General features: G+C 34.4%; 1 protein-coding gene across 2 annotated transcripts in view; it reads right to left on the bottom strand.

The window, feature by feature from the left end:
• The window catches only part of LOC145303507 (uncharacterized), a 571276-nt gene that overhangs the window by 360989 nt on the left and 187864 nt on the right, over positions 1-22423 (bottom strand). For both annotated transcript variants that reach the window (XM_080144939.1, XM_080144940.1), the window contains exon 2: positions 2546-2663. In XM_080144939.1, coding sequence (XP_080001065.1) covers positions 2546-2663 — 118 coding nt within the window. The remainder of the gene's footprint in view (positions 1-2545; positions 2664-22423) is intronic.

Genomic DNA, 22423 nt, shown 5'->3' on the forward strand with positions numbered 1-22423 from the left:
AACTTTGCTCATAGAATTTTCGTTTAATTTTAAGCACAGATAGGAAGGGAAATTACTGACAGTTGTAACTATATTTGTTACAAATGTTTTGCCGGAGGAGGAATATAGATTGAAGCTCAGTCGAGAACCTGCCTTAAAAGTATCGATAGAGAAGATATTGATTTGCAACGTCTCTTGAAGATATTGATTTGCAACGTCTCTTGAATAAAAGAGGAAATAAAGAAGCGAAAAAGTCCTCGCCTACTATATTTCGAAGACGGTTTTGTACTCTCTCAAGCAATAAAGGGTACTATTAGCAGTTCCTCCCAACATTACTTCACCTTATAGGATATTTTGTTCGTGTACAGATAGAGGATTGCGTCGGGAATGATGTATTTTCTAGAGCGGTAAGCTGATTCAACCATTTTCGAACGGATCTGATGTAAGTCTTCGATTTCAGGTCAAGAACAAAGGTGAAAATTTTCATAGCAATAACTCACCTTCTATTGCAGCTGCAAATAATTTTCCTTTCTTCCTCCATGGGCCTAACATTAAACGGAATGTCCGTAAAGAGGGTTTATCTCTAATAACTTTACATCTTTGGAACACATTGCCTCGGAACTGCTTCCTTGAAATAATTGTCAGCTTCATATCATTCCAATAAATAAAACAAAATTCACTTTTAAATCGACGGCGATGGCCGAATTCTATTTGTGGCGTCTTATTCCATTTCGGAGCAATTTGCTTTTAAATAGTGTGCTGTAGTTTTTCAAATTGTTTATTTCAAACTTTCCCTGAAGTCAGGTTTTTATTTCTTTTCCCTTCATTCTCTTCCAATCGTCTTTATTGTGTCTCCCCATAACTGTCCTTCTCTTTTCTCTCCAGCCTCCGAATATTGATTATTCAGTTTGCTTTCGTTAGAAACACAATGAAAGAACATGAAATATAATGGTTTTCATTCGTAAGTAAATGTGATAACGTGATTGTTCTAAAATGGTGGAATTTGCAAACTGAATCTCGGACGATATATTTATTTCTGACACAGAATATACTGTAAACCGGAATACTTGTGAATATATACGCAATTAAAGATAACACCATCTGAGTAAACAACTGAAACTAGCGTCAGTAAGCTTGGAATTGCTGAACAGAGAAACCCCTTTCATTCGAGATTGAACATCTCTTGGCCCGCCGCCATTAAAATAGAGAAAAATCTCTGAAATATTAAAATAGATGAGCAAGTTGGTATTGAGCCAAACTACATTGCATTTCGAAAACCGTTCGGCGAGGAAAAATTTCCTGTGATCACGTGAAAAACCTCACAATTTTAAATAGACCAGTACAAGGTCATGGTATTAATCAAAATGACTAGTTATTCAATGGGTTTAACATGCACCATCATAGTTGTGGTGAACGGGTAAGAGTCTGGAAGAAGGACAGTTCGGTATTTACTGGAAGCAACACATACTGAACTGAAAAACAAATACAAATAAAGAGAATGGTTACATATCAGTCCAACTGCCAAGTGTGCATAACGCCAAGAGATATATTCTCCCGGTCTTTATAGTAAGCAGAAGAGTTAATTATTAACCGTAAGGTGGACACTACAACAATATAAAATTATATTATACGGTTTTAAATAGTGTATTATATCAAACCACGAGGAGTAACTAGTTAAATAGTTCACTGTTACACTAAATCCTGTTCTAAAGTTCTAAAAATCTACTACGATTATCTTGTGAGACTGACATGCTAATTTACTAAATCAGATTCTAAGGTTCTAATTAATGTACGATAGTAAACCAGTGAGACTAAGTTACAAAATAATGTGTTATCGTACCAAATCGTGTTCTACGGTTTTATATAGTGCACTGGAGTTAGTCCGCATAACTAACTCAATAAATCATGGGTTATCATACTAAACTGTGTCTTGCGTTTTTAAAAAAATATACTAATGTACCTAATTGAAATTAAATTGCTGAAGTTTTCAAAAGAGGATTAATAATTTGTATTATTTGTATTAACCGTGACACAATGGATAAAAGTGTTAAGGATAATCAATTCTAATGGACAGTTTTCGATGTGTTTTAGGTCCAACCTACAATAAGGGCGATAATAAAAATGCAAGTAAAAATTACTTAATACCTCCGCCTAGCCATGGCGTACAGAGCGAGAGTATTCTACTCTTGTATATTAAATAAAGGATCGCACTCGAAATTATACGCAGATTCACAAGTTCTGGAGAAGGTCAGAAATTACATTAATCGAAACGTTATGGATCTGGCATCCTAAATGAAATGTTGTCGGTTACTTTCTTTAGCCCTCCTCTTTTTCTATATACACGAGTAGACGATTTAACACGCAGCTAAGGGCAGGTGGAAGGAGAGACTTATGAGTTAGACTAATTATGGGTTTTGTTTTTATATTTCATAAAACTTAACTGGGTTTGCAAAGCCACTTTTTCTGATTAAAAAAGATCTAACCCGAGCTTAATGGGTGACTTAATGGCATAGGTTTTTTCTGTTATATTTAGATTTGTTTTAAATGTCAAAAGAAAAGAACTCACCGTTTTGGCTTGAAAGGAACAACAGCAGTAGTATGAATAACGTCCCTTTGCCGGGACAAGAGACACCAGAAGTTATCCTCAATTGTCTCCTACTCCAGCGCTCACATCTGGTCCAGGTCTGTAACAGATTCACACGAAAAGATCATCATCATAATCAATAAAAATTGTTGGTATTATATTATATTATATTATTTTGGAAACTTATAGTACTACTTGATGGAATGTTTATTAGGAGAGCTGCATAAAAATCCCACGGTGTGGTCTGTATAATTTATTATTAAATATTGTTATGGTGTAATGTTAATCTACTCTATATCGCGAATAGATAGACTATTCCAGAAACTATAAATAGATTTACAGCTAAGTGTTGCGGTAGTCATTGGTGGCAACTACAGCCACAGTATCGAACGCAAATTTTCAGTAACATACTCTGTGCATTCTATTTGAGAGAACTTGGATGCCTACTAGACACTATTCTCAAGTGTCTAAGGTCTCTCTGTCAGAACAACTGGGCACGAAAATATTTTTCCTACTAAATATTCAACCTTACAAGTAAACCCTGACTAAATATTCAATATCATATAGTATTCTCAGTCTAAATAAGATTTCCTCGGTATGACTAACCCAAGCTTTTACGAAGAATGGTGCATCTTCTCCAAGTGATGTTACCTCAAGTAGCAACACGAAGCTGGATACTCCACCAGACTAGGTAAATTCTTGTCTTGGAATCCAAAAAGACCACGACACGCAAAAAAGATATACTACAACATATAAAAATAGTCAATTGCAGAGAGGGAAATAATATTCTCAACTTCTGTACTAATTCAGTGTTTGAGAGATAAATAACGTTAATGGAGCATTCGAATATCTACATATCTCATATAGAATTCAAGTGTAAGCCCCCAGGTAGGTTGCGTGGTTGCTTTTGTTTTACGGCATATCAACCTTTTTCAGGTTATTTAATGCCGAATCTAGTTATTTTGAGGAACGATTTTTAATGGAGTATATATTTTTAAGTCAGATTCTATTTAACCCATAGTTGGGCCCCTAACAGGTACTACCACTCCGGGTCAGAGTGGACCTGGGAGCAATGGCAATTAAAGGGTGGCTCCACACTCTCCAACGCCCGCAAGGTGGGGCTTCACCATCGGATATAGTTTTAGGTCATATCCAGGACCTCCAGGTAGGAGACGATTGATTTCTGAGAACTTTGATGAAGAAAAATAAAACGAAGTAAATATACCACCATGTTATTTTAATTATTTTCTGCCCCTCAAGATCATAATATTCTTTTGGAAGTAATAAATGTCACGGTTTATACAATTAAACATGAGTTTCTTCATTTGCAAAAATAATTGTTATTGTCAGCTAAATATTTTCACATGAAAAATCGAATACGTCGTTTCCTTATTTTAAATTTGTTGCAATTTACTTCTTCGAAATGAGTAATTTTATGCTCTTACTCTAAAAACTAAACTAAATATTTTTTTGAAACCAGCAAAACGAAGATCACGTATTTTAAATCTATTTAAAGTTGTGCTGTTTTGTTAACGCAGAAGCAAAATTATATTTTGGGATAATTCAGTTCAAGATTAGGTGGATCTTTTTATAAATGCACGTTAAAGGTGACAACGTACGCATAGAAACGAAATGCCTTAACTTATTATTGTAATTACAAAATTGTAGAACTTATAAAACACTAGCAGACAGACACGACGTTGCTCAGGATTGAACGAGAATCAACGAAGTCTCCACACTTCCAATACTTTTATTGTCATCGAAATCAATGAAATCACTCATTTTTCAATCAAACTGATTGAATACCTGCTCTAGTCGGGAATCTACTGTGGTGTACCAGGAATAAGCTGCGCGTGCCTTCCGCAGTCAATTAGTCCACAATACATTGTAGTCTACATTGAACTGTAAAAAAAAAAAAAAAAAAAATCTCCTGCTGATTTTATAAAATTATTTTTATAATAGCTTTAAAAATCCAAAAAGTCAAGTATAATAGTTCAGTTGTGCTCTAAACAGAAACATTAATTTCGAACGCGCACGTGTCTTATCAAAATACCTAATGTTGATTTGATGTAATTATTTTTTAAATAATAGCCTGAAAAAGTTTAAGCTGCAAAAGTCAAGTATCATGGTTCGACTGCGCTCTTAAAGAAACATTGATTTTGAATGCACCCCTGTTTTATCAAAGAACCTGCTATTGATTTAATACGCTGGGTCCTTTTGCTTGTGCGATGATAAAACTTCTCAAATGCACTTCTAATGTTAGACCGCATAAAGTGTTAGCTTTGTTCAAAATCGGACCGTTCATTCTTTAATAGGATTTTTTCGACTATTGATAGTTATCAGAGGTATTCTTATAGAAAATCTATCTAAGAACACTCCCAGACATATCAAACACATTTGTGTGAAATTTCAAAAACATCCGTCCAGCCGTTTCAGAGTCCATAGAGATAGAAAACACACACACGCACACACAGTACCTTTCATATATACATTTAGAGATAAATTCAAAGGTTGTCAGAACAGAGAGTGGTAGTGGGGATTAGCACTCCTAAAAAATCTCCTCATAGTGTGCATTTCAAGTAGCTTCTGACAATCTAGCTCAGCTCCTATTCTTCTTGTGTGGCTTAGCTAGTAAGCCCTGTGAAACTATTATTTCCAGTGACTGGGAGAAGAGGCAAAGGTGGTCCACTTGCGCCTTAAAACTAGTCACTTCGGGTAGATGGAGCTCATCAACTTTGGATGGTAGCTCACCTAGAAGAGGGTAACGGATTCAAAATCTCCGTTTTCTTGCGGGATTATCCCATGTGAGGAAAAGCTAAGGGTGTAAAGCCCGACAGAAAATCCGGAGATGGAGTCCCTAAGGCGGCCTGACTTTATATTGTCATCACCGCAACTTCGGCGGAGCAGTTAGAGCCAAGCTGTATCAACTGTCTTTCTCTTCGATCCTCTGGCTTCGTGGAGAGTGGCTAATGCTACACGGGCAACAGCTATCTTTCCATATTATCCTGCCCAGGCTATGTAGCTCCACAAGGTAGAAACTGCCACTCCCGAGTTGGACTGTATAGTTATTCCCGATCATACAGATAGACACCAGAGCTACACCGTCTCCAGAGACGGACAGTTGCTAACGACGAAGAGAAGTAATCACGAGAGAATTATTTTGCACTTGCAAGAAATCAAGTCACTGTTGATTTGTCACATGTATATTTTTATCGCTTATATTAAGTGCTTTCAAGGATCCTTGGCACAGTGGAAAAATTCAACCCTTAGTGTGACGCGACCGAAAAATACAATTTTGAATTACTTAAGATCTATCTCCAATCATGGATGACAGAACGAGAGCATGCTACCCCCGTGAAGTAAATAAAGATTTCCGTTCGAAATTCCGTGAAGTTTCCCCAAGTACGACAATATATATCTGAAATTCGGAGGTTACATAGACCAAAACATTGTAAAAATGACACTTAAGATGAGAATAGTAGTCCACAGAATCCAAATAATACGAATAACCATTGCTCATCTAAAAAATTCAGAAACGTTCTGTATCACTTTTACATCTTTTTATGAAGATTGAAATAAACATATAATGCAACTAAACCTTATTTAAATAGCAAACCATTAAATAATTTTAATTCTAGAAATGTCTCAATGAAATAATTAATACTAATCGAATTTTGCTCAATTGGTGTCTAATGACCTGGATTTAATGCAACTCTGAAATATCACATTTTCAAATGAGAGGTTGGGCCCACATTATACCCCCTAAAACCCTCCTTAAACGTAAATTTGTGAAAATATTAATTTATGTCTAGCACCTACTGCTAAAATTCACAATAACCGGGTATCTGAATTTTAACGAAGAGTTTCCAACCCCTCTATGACTATTTTGTATAATGATTAAGTATACAAAGTATAAATCATTTTACTCACACATACGCCTGCCAGCTGTGTTCCAAAATGTATAATGATTGGTGTTGTGGAGACGCCCACTAATTAACATAGGTGAGTGAGTGACATATAAAGGTATCAATCACCAATACCGGGAGAGTTCTGCAACGACCGCCAAATAGGCAAGACGCCATGTTGCCTCCAGTAAAACATGCAACATGCCACCTGCCGGAATATCTCCAACTGAAGTATATCTGGAGACGTGTAAATATGTATATAACTTTTCTGCCTAATATATTATTGTTATACCTTTACTTTCCATGTTCTTGTTAATTATTTGTGCAGACACAACAATTGGTTAATTAGCAAATAATATGCATAGAAATATGACATTTACACATGCAGCTTTCACATGTATTATTACAGATCTATTCTCTATTGAATATTTATATACATATATTACTGCTTTCAAAAAAATTTTTTTTTAATGATTTGGGTGCTATCAGCGAGAATCAAAACCAAAACATTTAGCCCTCCACTCGCGTTCCTTACCATTTCGGCTGTCGATAGATAACAAAGATTACAAATTAAACCGCTTCAAGCTATGAATGAATTTGCGCATATGCAAAAGTAATAAAAATATGTCGGCAAGTTTAAATGCAAAAACGTTTATTCCAACTTGCCGACATATTTTTGCACGCATTATTCATCCATCCAAATAAGACTTTAATCAATATAAACCATCCTTGCTGTATGATTACTATTTCCTGTTGGCTTCAGTGCTCTGTGATCAGTAGTTTAAGCGTTCATCGGTTAAATATGTTCACATAGAAACACATACATGCATCTACTGTATTATATAAATAGATTGAGCTGCTTTAGTTAACGGAGAAACATGATTTTAGGACATGTAAAAATGAGTCGCAAGTTTGTTTAACGACATCAGATGATATAGCTGCGCAAAAAATTTTTTGAGGCTTCTTTTCCGAAAATTTCTTCAATATTTAAAATAAAATTGCTTCACTAGTAAACTCATAAAATTCTAGCATCATTTAATTGGTATTTTGTTCACCTTTTTAGTTTCTCATATTTTTTTTTAATTTTTGAAACATGCTTACTCCATGCAGAAACTTATGACTATGACAAACTCATACACAACTTCACGCACACACACACTATCTCTCCTAATAAGTAAATGAAGGTAAGCAAATATACGCACATTATCTACAATGCCTACTGAACTCATACACGTTCACAAATATCTAAACAAAAACAAGAGAACCCAATCATTGATATAGCCTACCCTTTCGATACTAGATTGCAAGAGAGAGAACATGAAAGAAAAAGTCAAGTTGACTCCCATTTTAATTGGAACACTTGGGAAAATAATGAAAAGCCACCATAAATGACTTAATCAAATTGACGAGACAATTTCTTTTTCGATTTTTCAAAAGCCTTGCCTGTGAGTAATGGCGACACTGTAAAGATATAGATTTAATGTTTTAAGGGAATTGAACTAATGTTAAAAAAATTCAACTAAAAATTCCTAAAGTTGATACTACTATGAAATAACAACACTAACAATAATAACAGTAACAATAATAACAGTAACAATAATAACAGTAACAATAATAACAGTAACAATAATAACAGTAACAATAATAACAGTAACAATAATAATAGTAACAATAATATTAACAACAATAATAGTAACAATAATAATAGTAACAATAATAATAGTAACAATAATAATAATTCCGATAGCAGAGTGCAAAAGAAAGAACAAAAAAAAATACCAAGATCTAAAATGAGAATTAGTTAAACTCTCGAAATGTAAAGAAGTAAAGTTGATTCCCATTGTGATTGGAACGCTTGGGATCATAACAAAAAACCACCATAAATCGCTTAATCAGATTGACAAGACAATTTCTTTTCCAATTTTACAAAAGGCTTGCCTGTTGGGAACAGCGAAAGTGTTAAGGTATAGCTTGAATGTCTAAGCAAAAGCTGAGAAAAAATTAAAACATCAAGTTGAGACAATAACACAATGCCAACAGCTCGAACTGTAAAAAACGTTAAGGTAATTCCCATTCTAATTGAAACGTTTAGGGCCATAGCAAAAAGCCACCATAAATGGCTTAATCAGATTGACAGGACTATTTCGTTTCCAATTTTGCAAAAGGCTTGCCTGTTATGAACGACGATATGTTTCATACAGCTTGAATGTCTAAAGTCAAAGGGATTGACTGATGTTTAAGAAAAAACATCCAACTAAACCTTCCAAAGTTTGGGACTGCTATGGAATAATAATAATAATAATAATAATAATAATAATAATAATAATAATAATAAAGTAATCTATCTGAACGAAGTTGGAGTAGTTCAACTTTCCTCACATTAAGTCTGCATGTTGTCGCGATAAAGAAAAGTATGTCTGGTCTTAAAGATTTCAAGAATACATGTTGAGGACGTATTTTCCAACACTAAAAGTATTCATGAGGGTTTATACTAAGTAAACACACTGAGGGAAATTGCATGATAGTGCACCTGCCCCCCCTCCTTCTGATGAGAGGTAAACACTGTCACTGACAGATACAAACGTAAAACAATTATGGGCCAGGTGTTGCCACAAACATCACAATATGAAAAATACAACATATAAATAATAAGCAACGTGGGACTCAGTAAAAGATCTGGGTGTCATGATCGGCAGGTGCTCCATCGGTGGCCACCATGGGGACCAGCTCGTCATCTTGCGAATATTGACTTCCCTTCTAATTATAGTTCCAAGAATATTACAGACACTGAGCAAGTAAGTATCCCCTCTAAATTCAGGTGCCAAAATAATACCAATGAAATACAGAGCAGCCAAACTAAGCATTAAAAACCAAAATCCGACAATGAAAGAGAATAGACTGGTAATAGAATGCTGTTACAAAAGCCATCCCAAAAAACACGGTTATCGGAAATGGATGAAAGCGTTGTGGGGCATGCCCAGTGAATACCATACACCTGAACAAATTGAAGACCAAGCACAACTTATTTTCAGAAGAGGGTGGATTTCTAATTTAGAACTACTCGAGATGCAACAATGTATAAATGACGGAAAAGACACGTACACGATCCTCACTGGAATCTCGCACATAAAAAATCCACACATAGATGACTAGCAAAATATAATATGGAAGAAATTAAGAGCAGAAACTGAGAAGATGAACAAACTCCTACCATACATTCCCATAGATACAATTCCAGACTTAAACAATTTATATCAAGACAGTAAATATGAAATTTAAAATAGAAAAAACGTAGGGAAAGCAAATAAACCGACAAAATCTGGATGGGAATTAAAGTTGGAAACTCGGAGGAACAAACTTAAATTAAAGCGATAAAAAAAAACGACTAAAAGAAGATGCAACAGTAGAAATGTGACTAGCAGTTTAACAAAAGACGGGAAGAATTGAAGCAAAAGAAGAGAAGTTAAGACGATACAAATACAAAACTGACCAGTGCAAACAAAACAGAAACTTTGAAAGCAATGAAGGCCACTTCTATCAAAATGCGAACGGAGGAAGAACGAGAACAGAACAGCCAGACCCGACAGAAACAAAACTCCAATGGAGCCAGATATGGGAAGAGCGACAGGATCATAATAGAAATTCCGAATGGCTGAAGCGGATGAAAGAGGAGTCGCAGAAAGTCAAAGAAGAGGCAGAGAATGAAATCAGCAATGAAAGCCTCAAGACAACTCTACGAAAAATGGCAAACTGGAGTGCACCAGGTCACGACGGAATGCATATCTATTGGTTTAAAAAAACCACAACACTGCATGAAAGACCAATTCAGAACCTGAAAAATGTATTCAAGTAGTGCAAGTCCCAAAATGGATGATAAAGTAAAACAAAACGACGCAAAAAACAAGAAAAAAACATTCTCAGCAATTACAGGCCTATTACATGTTTATCTACAATGTGGAAAATACTAACAGCACAGCTGAGGGAATATATTTATCATGCTTTTCATAATCGCGGATTACTTTCTGAATAACAGGAAGGATGGCAAAAAAGAGGAACACGTGATTTTTTATACATAAGCGAAAAGATCCTGAAGGAGGTAAAAGACAGAAAAAGGAACCTGACCATGGCGTGGATCGACTACAAGAAAGCGTATAACAGAATTCCGCAAGCATGCATAATTGAATGTACAAAATACCAAGCAAGCTTATGAACTTAATAGAAAATGCAATGAAAACATGGAGACTTGAACTGATAGCTGATGGACAATACATAACGAAGATTAAAATACAAAGAGGGATCTTTTAAGGTGATTCCCTATCATCGCTACCATTCATCGTATCCATGATGCCCCTTAACAACATACTAAAAAATGCCAAGCCGGATACAAGTTCACTAATACAGATTAAAGAATGAACTACCTAATGCACATGGATGACCTGATGTTTGCAAAAACAAAGGAATTCGAGACGCTAATAAACACAACACGAATCTTCAGTCAGAATATCCGAATGGAATTCAGCATGGAAAAGTGTGCGCTCCTGAGCATGAGAAGAGGGAAACTGGAAGCATCGGAAGGTATAATACTACCCAACCAAACGGAGATGAGGGCACTAGGTAACTACAAATATTTGGGCGTTCCGGAAGCAGATACCATCCAAACAGAAATAAAGAGAAAATTGGGAAGGAATACTCCAGAAGAACCAGAAAACTCATTGAAACGAAACTATATAGTAGAAACATAATTAAATGAAAAAACAAAAACAAAAAAGAAAACAAAAAAGAAAAAAAAAGAAAAAAATGGGCAGTGTCACTAGTAAGATACTGTGGACCATATATAGGTTGGGCCAAAAAAAAAGAACTAATGAATCTCGACCAGAAGTACAGAAAAGTTATGACTATGCACAATGCACTACATCCAAAGAATGATACTGTTAACACTGAAAAACTATTAAAACAAGAAAATACATAATTTATATAAAACATATTCGAATGAAACTCTCTACCTAATTTGTCTTATCTTAACATGTAAACACAATTTTTATTTATTGCGGACCATTATCCTCATCTTTTATTAGTTGTTTCACGACGTTTCGGCCAACTATTCCTCTGGTCTTCGTCGGGTGGTAACCGCGACGGATAGGAACTCTGAATCTCCTGACTGCATTCACTGCAATTACTGCCTTCCATAGTTGTTGTCTCATCACGTTTTTTGACCAAGTAAGCCTCTGGCCGGATTTGGGTAGGATTGAAACCGTTATCTTCAGACAATTCTCACCTGGAACCTTGAGATTCAACATCTCTATCAACTGCGCCATGGGCTCTGTGGCGCAGTTGATAGAGATGTTGAATCAGGTGAGAATTGTCTGAAGACAGCGGCTTTAATCCTACCCAAAGCCGGCAAAGGCTTACTTGGCCAAAAAAACGTGGTGATACGACAACAACTACGGAAGGCAGTAATTGCAGTCAGGAGATTCAGAGTTCTTATTCGTCGCGGTTACCACCTGACGAAGACCAGAGGAATAGTTGGCCGAAACATCGTGAAACAGTCCGCAATAAATAAAAAAATAATAAATAATACTCATTTCAATTAAAATAATATGTAGATAAAATTTATAGGATTTTTTTTATCGGCAACATGCTTGTAGGAATCGATTCCACACTTAATAAATAGGGGTTTCACTATTTTCGGGAGCAGGGGATAGTTTTGCCATTTAAAAAGCTGTCTTCACGTTAAAGCTAACCTAGATTATTGGTAGAGAATTAAATTTTAATACATTTTATGTAAATTATGTGTTGAATTCTTTTGTCTTATTATTTCTCGTGTGTTAACTATTATGCACTTTTACCACAATTTAATACCAATAGAACTGGACAAGATGATACACGTTTAGTTATCTATTATCATACTAAAACTGCTTTGATCAAAGTTTGTTCCTCCTGATGCATTTTCCTGTAGATCTTGTTTACACAAATAAGCATTAAAAATTGATTAATATTGAGATTAAAGTTATTTTTTATTTCATTTTAAATAGTTGTAATTTGATCACACATCTTTACCCAAATTTCTTTCTATAACTCTTGTCCTCTCTCGCTCTTATTTTATGTAGTTTCGATCAGGGATTTCCGCATTAATAAACCTTGTATCAGATTTTTTCTGTACTCATGGGGAAGATGTGCAGAGATTTCAAAATGTCAGCGCAACTGCGGCTCAGATTGATGAAAGGCGGTTTCCGATCCGAAATTGTTTATGTAACAGAGTGCAAAAGGGACAAAAGTTAAACTTGCATGCTCACATCAGGCTGTTGAACAATGGCAATATTTATTTTTATTGTGTATGCATGTTTTTCTCTCGTTTTCTTTCATTCTTATCTCTTTCTTATAACTCTGTTTCTCTCTCTTTTTATGAGGGAAGAATTGTAATTGTATCGAACAAAGAGTTTTTCGGCGAGGGCTGTCGACAATTACCGGGGTTAAAATGTTCTTTAATTGTTGAAATAAATAGAATTATATTTTTGTAAAAAAAAAAAAAAAAAAAAAAAAATGTCTTCGTTCGCTATTTCATACAGCATTCAGATTTCAGCAAAGTGGTTTCTACCATCAGTGACGACGACGACGACGAAAACCCTATCTGTAACAAAAACCTAAAGAAGACCCCGAAACAAGACCCATCAGCAGAGATAGCCGACGTAAAATCAACCCTATTTATCTATTCTTGATGTAACAGCAAAGAAACATTCGTATCAACCCTTTTAATTAAAAAAAAAGGATGTGCGCATCGTTTCATTGTGTCTTAAACCCTGGAGGCTTACTAGTTTTTCGTCTATTTGTTTCACCCTTTTATGTTTAATCTCCGGCTCTTATTTATACAGTGTTTATCACTCTCGCATTCACCTCTCTCTCAGCCAGGGACTTTTCCCTCGGAACCAAAGCCGACAGGTTCAACGCCATTTTTGAAATGGCTTTTATCCTATTGACTGCGATATATTGAGGGTCCTGTGTTGTTATAGAGCTGTCAACCCTCGCAGGATTAGCCTTACCTTTCCAAGAAGGGGTTAGTATAATGCAAATCGCCTGAGGCGCACCTAGCGGTGAATGCCATCGGAGCTGGCGAGGCATCTCTTTTTCAGGCCATAATGCTCTGTACCAGGGCACTGGCTCTCCAATTGCACTTTTCGACCCTTGTGACACGTTCCTGTCTAGGGAGGAAGATAAATAATTTTTATTTATCTATCTATTCCCCCTCTCTTTGTCTATTAAGAGTCAAAGGTAACTCACAGAAGATTGGACGCGGAGTTTCTTCTTGAAAATAAACATAAAAACAATTGAGGAATCTATAAAATCACTCATATATAAAAAGTAAATAACAACGCTTCACTACGTTTATTTCATGAATCTATTCTTATTGTCCGATTCTCTCTTATTTGAGGAAAATAAGAATGACCATAAAAAACAGTAAAATAAAAATAGGCTAACAAAGAATTTGTATATCCAAATATATTGAAGGTATTTTTATGCAGTTGGAGTTTATTGTATACAAAAATGGTTGAGATCCGATAACTACGTTATAATTGAGAAGCATTTGAAAGTAAAATAAAATTCAAAACTAATATTTTTTTGTCATAGAAATGTAACGAGTGTGGAAGAGTGTATCGAAATTGGAGGACTAACGCCATTAAAGAAAAGCGAAAAGATTTTTAATGGCGGTCGATTTTAAAGAAGGATCTGCGGTTTTCACGAAACAATCCTTCGAATAATATGCATATTAACGTTTGTGCAAATTTAACGTTACTGGCACAAACAAACAAACAAACGGAAATCCGATGGCAGATTTTTTTTTTAACAAAACGTTTTTATTACCGTTACTTTTATCACCACCTAAAAAAACTATCGCTTTCACCCGTCCATTTAACCTGAACGCGTTTCTCTTTCTTCAGACCGCATGCTGGGCCAAGCTGGCCCATTCTCGTTTTCGACTCCACACCTTCATTCGCTTGGACGCCCACTTTGCTTTTGCCCCGAGCACGTGGTGTATTTTTTCTTTTTTCTGACTACCGCACACTTCTCAATTTACATATGCATGTTTTTCCGCTACTGCCGCTGTTGATCTCTTCGCAAGCCAGCAATTCTTCACAGCTGCTGATACTTTCACACGCGTTCATATGCACTAGGTTACACAAATATTATCTTCCACACACATGAAAAAAAATGAAACCATACGATTACCAAAACTTATTGAAAAAATAACAGCCATTTAATAAAAGCATTAATCTCAATAAAATTGTCATTTTTGATTACCACTAAAAGCGTAATAGTATTGTCATTTAAGATAAACGCGAACATTGACAAGATTGTCATCTTAGATAAACACTAAGATTAATAGCTATGTCATTTTAGATAAACGCTAAGCTTAATATGAGGTTGAAAAGAAAGTAATATCATTTTTGTCCAACACATTTATTTCAGCTGAAACATTCACATTACGGCATTTTTAATCTTTATAATAATTTCCCTCATGTTTTTACTTCTGCCCAACAACCAACTAGCTGCTTAATGCTTTCTTTAAAAGATTTCTTTAATTTTTTAGAGGAAAACAAATTCAGGTCATTTTTAGTGAGTCCTCATTTTCATAAATTTGATTACTCATATGATTCTGCAAGGACCGAAAAATATAGTAGTAAGATGGTGAATAAGACAAACGAGGCAAAACTTCCAAATCAAAACTCATGACTCTTGCGATGTGAGGTCTCGCGTTATCATGGTAAAGCACTATACCATCCATGTTGAATAGCGCTGGCCGTTTTTTGTTTTTGCTAGAGCAGTTCTTAGATCATCCAGCCGCGAACAATATTTTACTGCTGTGAACGCTCTAGAAACTTATCAGGAATCAGTCCTCTCATGCTCTACCATAAAGAGAGCAGAACTTCTTTGGGTGTAATCCTTGTTTTGGAACATGCTGTGGATTTTGGTGTGGATCTAACCATTCATTGTCTTTTGTGTTAAGTATTCTTGTAAAGAACCCCGTTTTCATTTCCAGGCAGAATTCCTGGCAAAAATGGTTCTCGACGATTCTTAGAAGGCAAAGATATGCAAACAGTCAATCCTTGATTTCGTTGAGAATCAGCCAAATCGTGAAATACCCCCAGTGTCCAAGTTTTCAATTTTTTCCTAACTCGTGAAGGCATGAAACGATTGTGACCTGGGTTGTATTGAATTGTTGAGCTAATTCTCTGCTGGTTTACTTTGGATTGACCTCCACAGCATGTTTAATGGAATCTTCAATTGATTTTGGCCTTCATGAACGTCGTCGATTTGACACGTTAAAGTTTCCAGAAGAACATTTTTCGAACAACCGTTAACATTTTCGATCATTCAGAACTAATTAATTGTAAACAGTTGAAATATTCCTTGTAGCTGCTGCAGCTTTGTTTCCTTTTTTGAATTCATAGCGGATGCAATGTTTCAGATGAAACTATTTTGACGGTTAAGGCGCATTCAGTTAATATTTTTTCCACTAATTATTATACCAAGAGGGATAATAGAGGACAAATTCACAAAAAATTCTAGCACTGTGTGCATCTTAGGAGGCTTCAAAGTTATAAGGTAAAAGTGCGACATTACTTTCTTTCCAGCCTAATAGTCATTTTAAATAAACACTAAGTTTAAGAGAATTATTATTTTAGATAAACACTAATCTGAATAGTAATGTCATTTCAAATTTTAAATGAACATTAAGTCTAACAGAATCATCATTTTACACAAGAAATAAGCTTAATAGCATTGTCATTAAAAAAAAACACTATTTTGATAGTGTCTGTCTTAAATGACAATGCTAAGTTAATAGCATTGTCATTTAAGACAGACACTAAGTTAATAGCATTGTCAGTTTAAATAAACACTAACTATAACTACATTAATATTTTAAATAAACACTAACCATAACTACATTAATATTTTAAATAAACACTAACCATAACTACATTAATATTTTAAATAAACACTAACCATAACTACATTAATATTTTAAATAAACACTAACCATAACTACATTAATATTTTAAATAAACACTAACCATAACTACATTAATATTTTAAATAAACACTAACCATAACTACATTAATATTTTAAATAAACACTAACCATAACTACATTACTATTTTAAATAAACACTAACCATAACTACATTAATATTTTGACTAAACAGTAATCTTAATAGCATTGTGATTTAAGATAAGTACTAATCTTAACAGCGTTGATATTTTAAATAAACACTAATCTTAATAACATTACCATGTTAGAATAACTCTTATCTTAATAGCTTTGTCATTTTAAATAAACACTAATCTTAATCGTGTTTATATAAAATAGCAATGCTAAGTAAAATGATATGAACAGCACGTGAACTGGCGTCACTAAAGTAAACTATGTAGAGACTTTAATCAGTTGAGAATTACTGTTTTTTTTAAATCGAATTTTGATGCCGTTCACTTTTTAAAATATTCTGTTGAATTCAGTTTATTTTAATATAATTTTAATATACATCTAACGCTACAATTTTTAATAAAAAAATAATTTTTTTATTGCTTTTTTTTATTTATATCATTAGCTGACAGTGACAATCATTTTTTCGGGTGAAGAAAGAGACAATTTTCAGAATATTATTTTACCATACACCGACTTCTTATGTTAAAAGAAATATTATTTGCATTAATTATACAAACATATTAAGTTAACGAGACATTTCTACGGGTCCCAACAGATTATCATGCATAATAGAAATAAGCAAATAAAACATGTTTATAGCAATTCGATGCCTTCGTTTAGTTTCAAAAGACAATGGATACCCCTGGTATAGTAGTTGCCTGTGTAATTCTAAGGCAAAGGTTGCGCAATCCCAAACCACACATCTGAATCGGCACTGCTCGAGTCCAATTGAAGTCTGGAAGCAATACAGAGATAAGCGGAGATCACATACAGTACCTGCTATTCCCAAATCGTCACCCACTTTAGCACTGGTCAGGTTCAGCGTTGCTTAACTTAAGTGATCTGACTAAAATCGGTATGTCAACGTGATTACGCCATACATAATTATAGCAATGCCTCCTGTCTTAAAGGGATCATCATTTCTAGGTTACAAAAGTATGTAATAATCACCACAATTTTTTAACATATCATTATCTTCCTTATGCCAAAATATAATTAGAAATAGAAGTAATCTATATAAGTTCATCATTCTTACTTTTTCCCATGTTGCAACTCGATAAGGCAATTTGTCCCTTGTGTATTGCTATTATCGTTTAGTTCTTCCTGGTGTTGGGTTCACATAAGTTAATAAATGATAAGATGAGACCTTGAATAAGTATATCTCTGTTATAATAATTACTAGACACATAAAATTTGTAAAATTTAACGGTTGAACAGACCAGACAAGTGCAATATATATATATATATATATATATATATATATATATATTATTGCTAGCAGGGGGAGTCGAACTTGGCCAAGATTGAATGATGATCAACGAATGTTTCACACTAACATATCTTGATTGTTATCGAAATCGGTGAAATCGTCAATTTTTCAATCACATTAATTGATTGATCTCTCTAGTTGAGGACTCATTGCGATACATATGGAGAAAGCCTCACATGCTTCCCACTAGTGATGTAGTCCACACTACATTGTAGTCTGCATTGCAGTGTAGAGAACCTTCTGTTGATTTTATAAAAGTATTTTTATATATAATGACCTGAATTAAAATCAAGTATCATGCTTGAATTGTGTTCTAAACAATCATTTGGAACGCACCTTTGTTATATCAAAGAACCTACCGTTGGCTTTATATGCCTAGCCTTACTGCTTATGTGGTTATAATGATTTAAATTTAAGTTTAAAATGAAAAAAGTCCAACATCAAGCTTCATTTGTGCTTTAAACAGAAACACGCCCCTGTTATATCTAATGATATCTACTGTTGATTTTATATACCGTGCCTTTCTGCTTGTACGTTAATAAAACTTCTCAAATGTGCTTGTGATGTTAGGCTGTGTAAGGTGTTAACTTTAGTCAAATTGCTTGTTCCTTCTTTTATCAGATCCTTTCGATTATCGATACTTATCTGAGACATTCCGATGCAAAACCTAAGAAAACTAGCAGGCACATGAAGTATCTTTGTGTGTAATTTCATAAAAATTAGCCCAGCTGTGATCGAGTCTATAGGGAACGAACTCACACACGCAAAGTTCATTATATATATATATATATATATATAGGTTGACAAGAATGTTCTTGCGGTTTTTAACTTTTAAATTCAAATACACATCTTTCTGCTTAAACAAAAATTATTGATCAAAATAAGCCCCATCAGAATGAAAACCCTTTTCTTAACGCAAAACAAGTGTATTTATGCAAGTAACTTAAAAATCATGTGTTCTGGTGGCGATAAAGTCACTAAAGGCGTTTTTGTATCGTTTAGATTTTTTGAAGCATATTTCATGCAGAAGGTTGTCGGGATGCTTGTAAAAGTGGTAGTCGGTAGCTGAGAAGGCTGGAGAGTATGGCAGATGAGGCAGAGTTTCGTAACCCAATTTGTTCAACTTCTGTTGAGGTCGGTTTAACAACGTGCAGTCTGGCATTGTAGTGGAGGAGAATTGGGCCTTTTCTGGTGACTTATGTTGGGTGTTGTTGTCGAAGTTTCTGATGCATTTCATCCATTTGTTGACAGTACTTCTTCGCCGTAATGGTTTTGCCTGCATTCAAAAAACTAGTGGATGAGACCGGACGCAGGGCACCAAATAGTCAGTTTTTTGGTGCAACTCTGGCATCGGGAAGTGTCGTAGAGCTTCACTGGCGTCTAACTGTCGCCATAAAGAACCTACTTTGCATCGCAAGTCACAATCCGATTGAAAAACAGGTCGTTCTTGTTGCGGAAAAGGGAAGATGACACTTCATAATGGCGTTTCATTTGGTTGTCGTTCAATTCATGAGACACCCATTTATCAAGTGTTTTATCTTTCCAATCTCTCTCAAGTGGCTGAAATTCGCCATATCCGTTACGTCCAATTCAGAAGCAAGTTCTCGAACAAGTGCGTGTAGATTGGCTTCGATTAAGGCTCTTAATTGATTGTTGTCATCATCAGATGGCAAACCACTACGCTCATCTTCAAGATTCTTGTCGCTGCCAGGAAATTTCTTAAATGACTTGTGTGTTTATTAGTAGTTCCGAGCTGATATCGCAAGTTGTTTCAGCAACTTTTTGACCTAGCTTGAATTGAAACGAGAAAATTGTGCGAATTTACTTCTTTTCATCTTTTATTCAATGTTCTAAAACTAAGGTATAACTTTTTAAAACGATTGTAACGCAAACAAGTAGATAGAGCGAAAAACGCTCTTGAAAATTATATATAAAGTAAAGATATTACAACAAAAACTTTAAAAAATACATCATTTGAAATCAAAATTTAAAATTCCGCAAAAACTCGCTTCTCAACTCAATATATAGTCTTGGAAATATCTTTTAAACCATTGAAGCTATATATAAAAATTTTTTTTTATTTAAGAATTTTTGTCAGCAATTCAATTATTCTGCATCGCTGAATTGTTTTACTTACATGAACTAACAATAGTACCAATATTCTTAAAAGGATCATCAGTTGTTTACCAAAAACAAAATAGTATATTAAATCATGGATCCCCAGCAGTGTTGATCAACAACATCCGTCTTAATATATATGTATTAGTGATAGGACGATTCCAATATTTTTCGATATAATTACCGATTTTGATTCTTTATAAATTTTAAAATATTTAACTGTAGAGTTGTTATTTTTTTATCAATTACCGTAAAAATATGTTAAATGTGTTGTTTCTCAAAAGTGATAAATAGATTTTAGTTTTACTAAATAAATATTTATTATTTTATTATTACCAGCAGTTAAATATTTTGTTTAAAAAATAAAATAAAGACGATAAAGAATCTTTTACGGCATCAGAAAATAGACGCAAATTTTCCTGATTCCGATACCGTTTCTGATTTTTCCGATTCTCGATTCCGATTAATCATTCCAACACTAATGTATATAATATTAATAAACATATTTATTTATTAAAATTCTAATTTTCGAATCGTAAAAATCCTTCATCAGGAAAATCCCCCCCTCCCCAAATATTTCTCTTTTCTTTCGATTCATATTGATAGTAAAATCTGGCACATCCTCAAAGATAAAAGTTGTATTAGGTGGGGGTAAATTAGAAAATGCTCTCATCAAATAACAATAAAAATTATAATAATAATTATAATAATAATTATCATCATCATCAGTCGAGATAGAACTCACTACATCCTTCCAGTATTCCCTATCTGTCATAGCACCTAAAAGATCTTCCTTGGAGATGAATGCATCTCGTTGTATCCTATCTGGAAAAGTTAACACGTGATCGATTGTGAGATGATGGGTGCCTACAAATGATGAAACAAGTTCATCTGTGGCACGTGCACAATGCCCAGCAAACTGAACACGTCTTTTGCAAACTGAGGTTGATACTCTCGGTAAGTCTCCATATAGGATTTCTAGAGTTGGATAGTCTCACCATAAGAGATTGAGTACTCTTCTCAAAAGACGTGTGTAACATCCATCCGAACGACGCTGTTGTTTTGCTGAAAGAATTTGTTTCAGATCCATAGAGTAAGATTAGCTCAGTAAGTACACGGAAAACTTGGATTTAAAATTTCCGAGCAAGATTGGATTTCCAAATCTTATCCATTTTTTTTTTTACAATCAGTCCATACCATGCCCTTTCTAATGTTAAAGTCTTTCTCAGAGTTCCTGATGTGTAATCCTAGATACTTATAGTCTTCAACACATTTGAGGATGTTATATGTGAGAGTTTTAATTTCGTGATTGTTGCAAATGTTAATTGGCACACACTCAGTCTTGGTAGCATTCAGGTGGAGCCCTGTACAGTTTTCTGCTGATTCAAGTGAAGATAGGAATACCTGGGCGCTAATGACAACAGCGGAATGTCATCAGCAAAATCAGCATCGGTGATGTAAAGTGCAGGATTACGAGAAATTCAAATGAGTTCGGTGCAACAAGCATTATATGCACAGATGATGGTTACTTCCATATTAAGACTAAAATTGTCTCCCTTTCTGTACAAAATGGTTAATTATTGTCTGATTTATGTCTTTAATTATCGTAATTATTTAGGCGCTTTAATTCAATCTGTGGTTTCATATTCCTGTTCTCTACCCGTGGAAATATATGTACATCATTCTATCGTAACATTTTTTTTAAATATACAATCCTGCCGTTATACTGCATTATTTTGATAGAAATACATACAAAGGTTTTCGTTTGTTAACTTTATTCCATATTGAAAGGAATACTATCACGAGTTCTACTTTAAAGAACTCCACAAAATAGAACTATCAAAAATACATTTTTCAAAATATAAAACAAACTTCGAAACTTGGGACACAAAACATCAAAATTCATATAAAGTCTGCTTGATCTTAAATGACTATAAAAAGGTTGATAGGTGGCTAAGCCAAAACAAACGTACACACCTTTTTCTTTCTTTCTGTCTCTCTTCCATCTTTCTTTCTCTCTCTATTTATATAAGTGAAAGTGTGTATGTGCGTGTACATTTCTCTTCGCAATAACTGCCAATTTTTAGTCTACATAGTCGAAATTTGATATACGGTGTACTGAGACTTGTAAAAATCAATGTGATCGGTTTTCGGTAAGAAATTTGGCGATTAAGGGGTCAAAGTTCAAAGATTCGACCTTTGAGAACTCTACAAAACTCCTCCAACAATTTTATGTCTTAATACTTAAAATTTTAGATATAAGTTCCTTGGACAGGGATCTAACTTAATAACATGATTTGAGCCCAAAACTATAAATTTTAAGGGGTCATAATAGGGATCAAAGTTTAAAAGATTTACTACTTTTT

This window comes from Euprymna scolopes, chromosome 19 (genome assembly GCF_053919585.1).
Source record: "Euprymna scolopes isolate OS-2025 chromosome 19, ASM5391958v1, whole genome shotgun sequence".
Taxonomy (NCBI): domain Eukaryota; kingdom Metazoa; phylum Mollusca; class Cephalopoda; order Sepiida; family Sepiolidae; genus Euprymna; species Euprymna scolopes.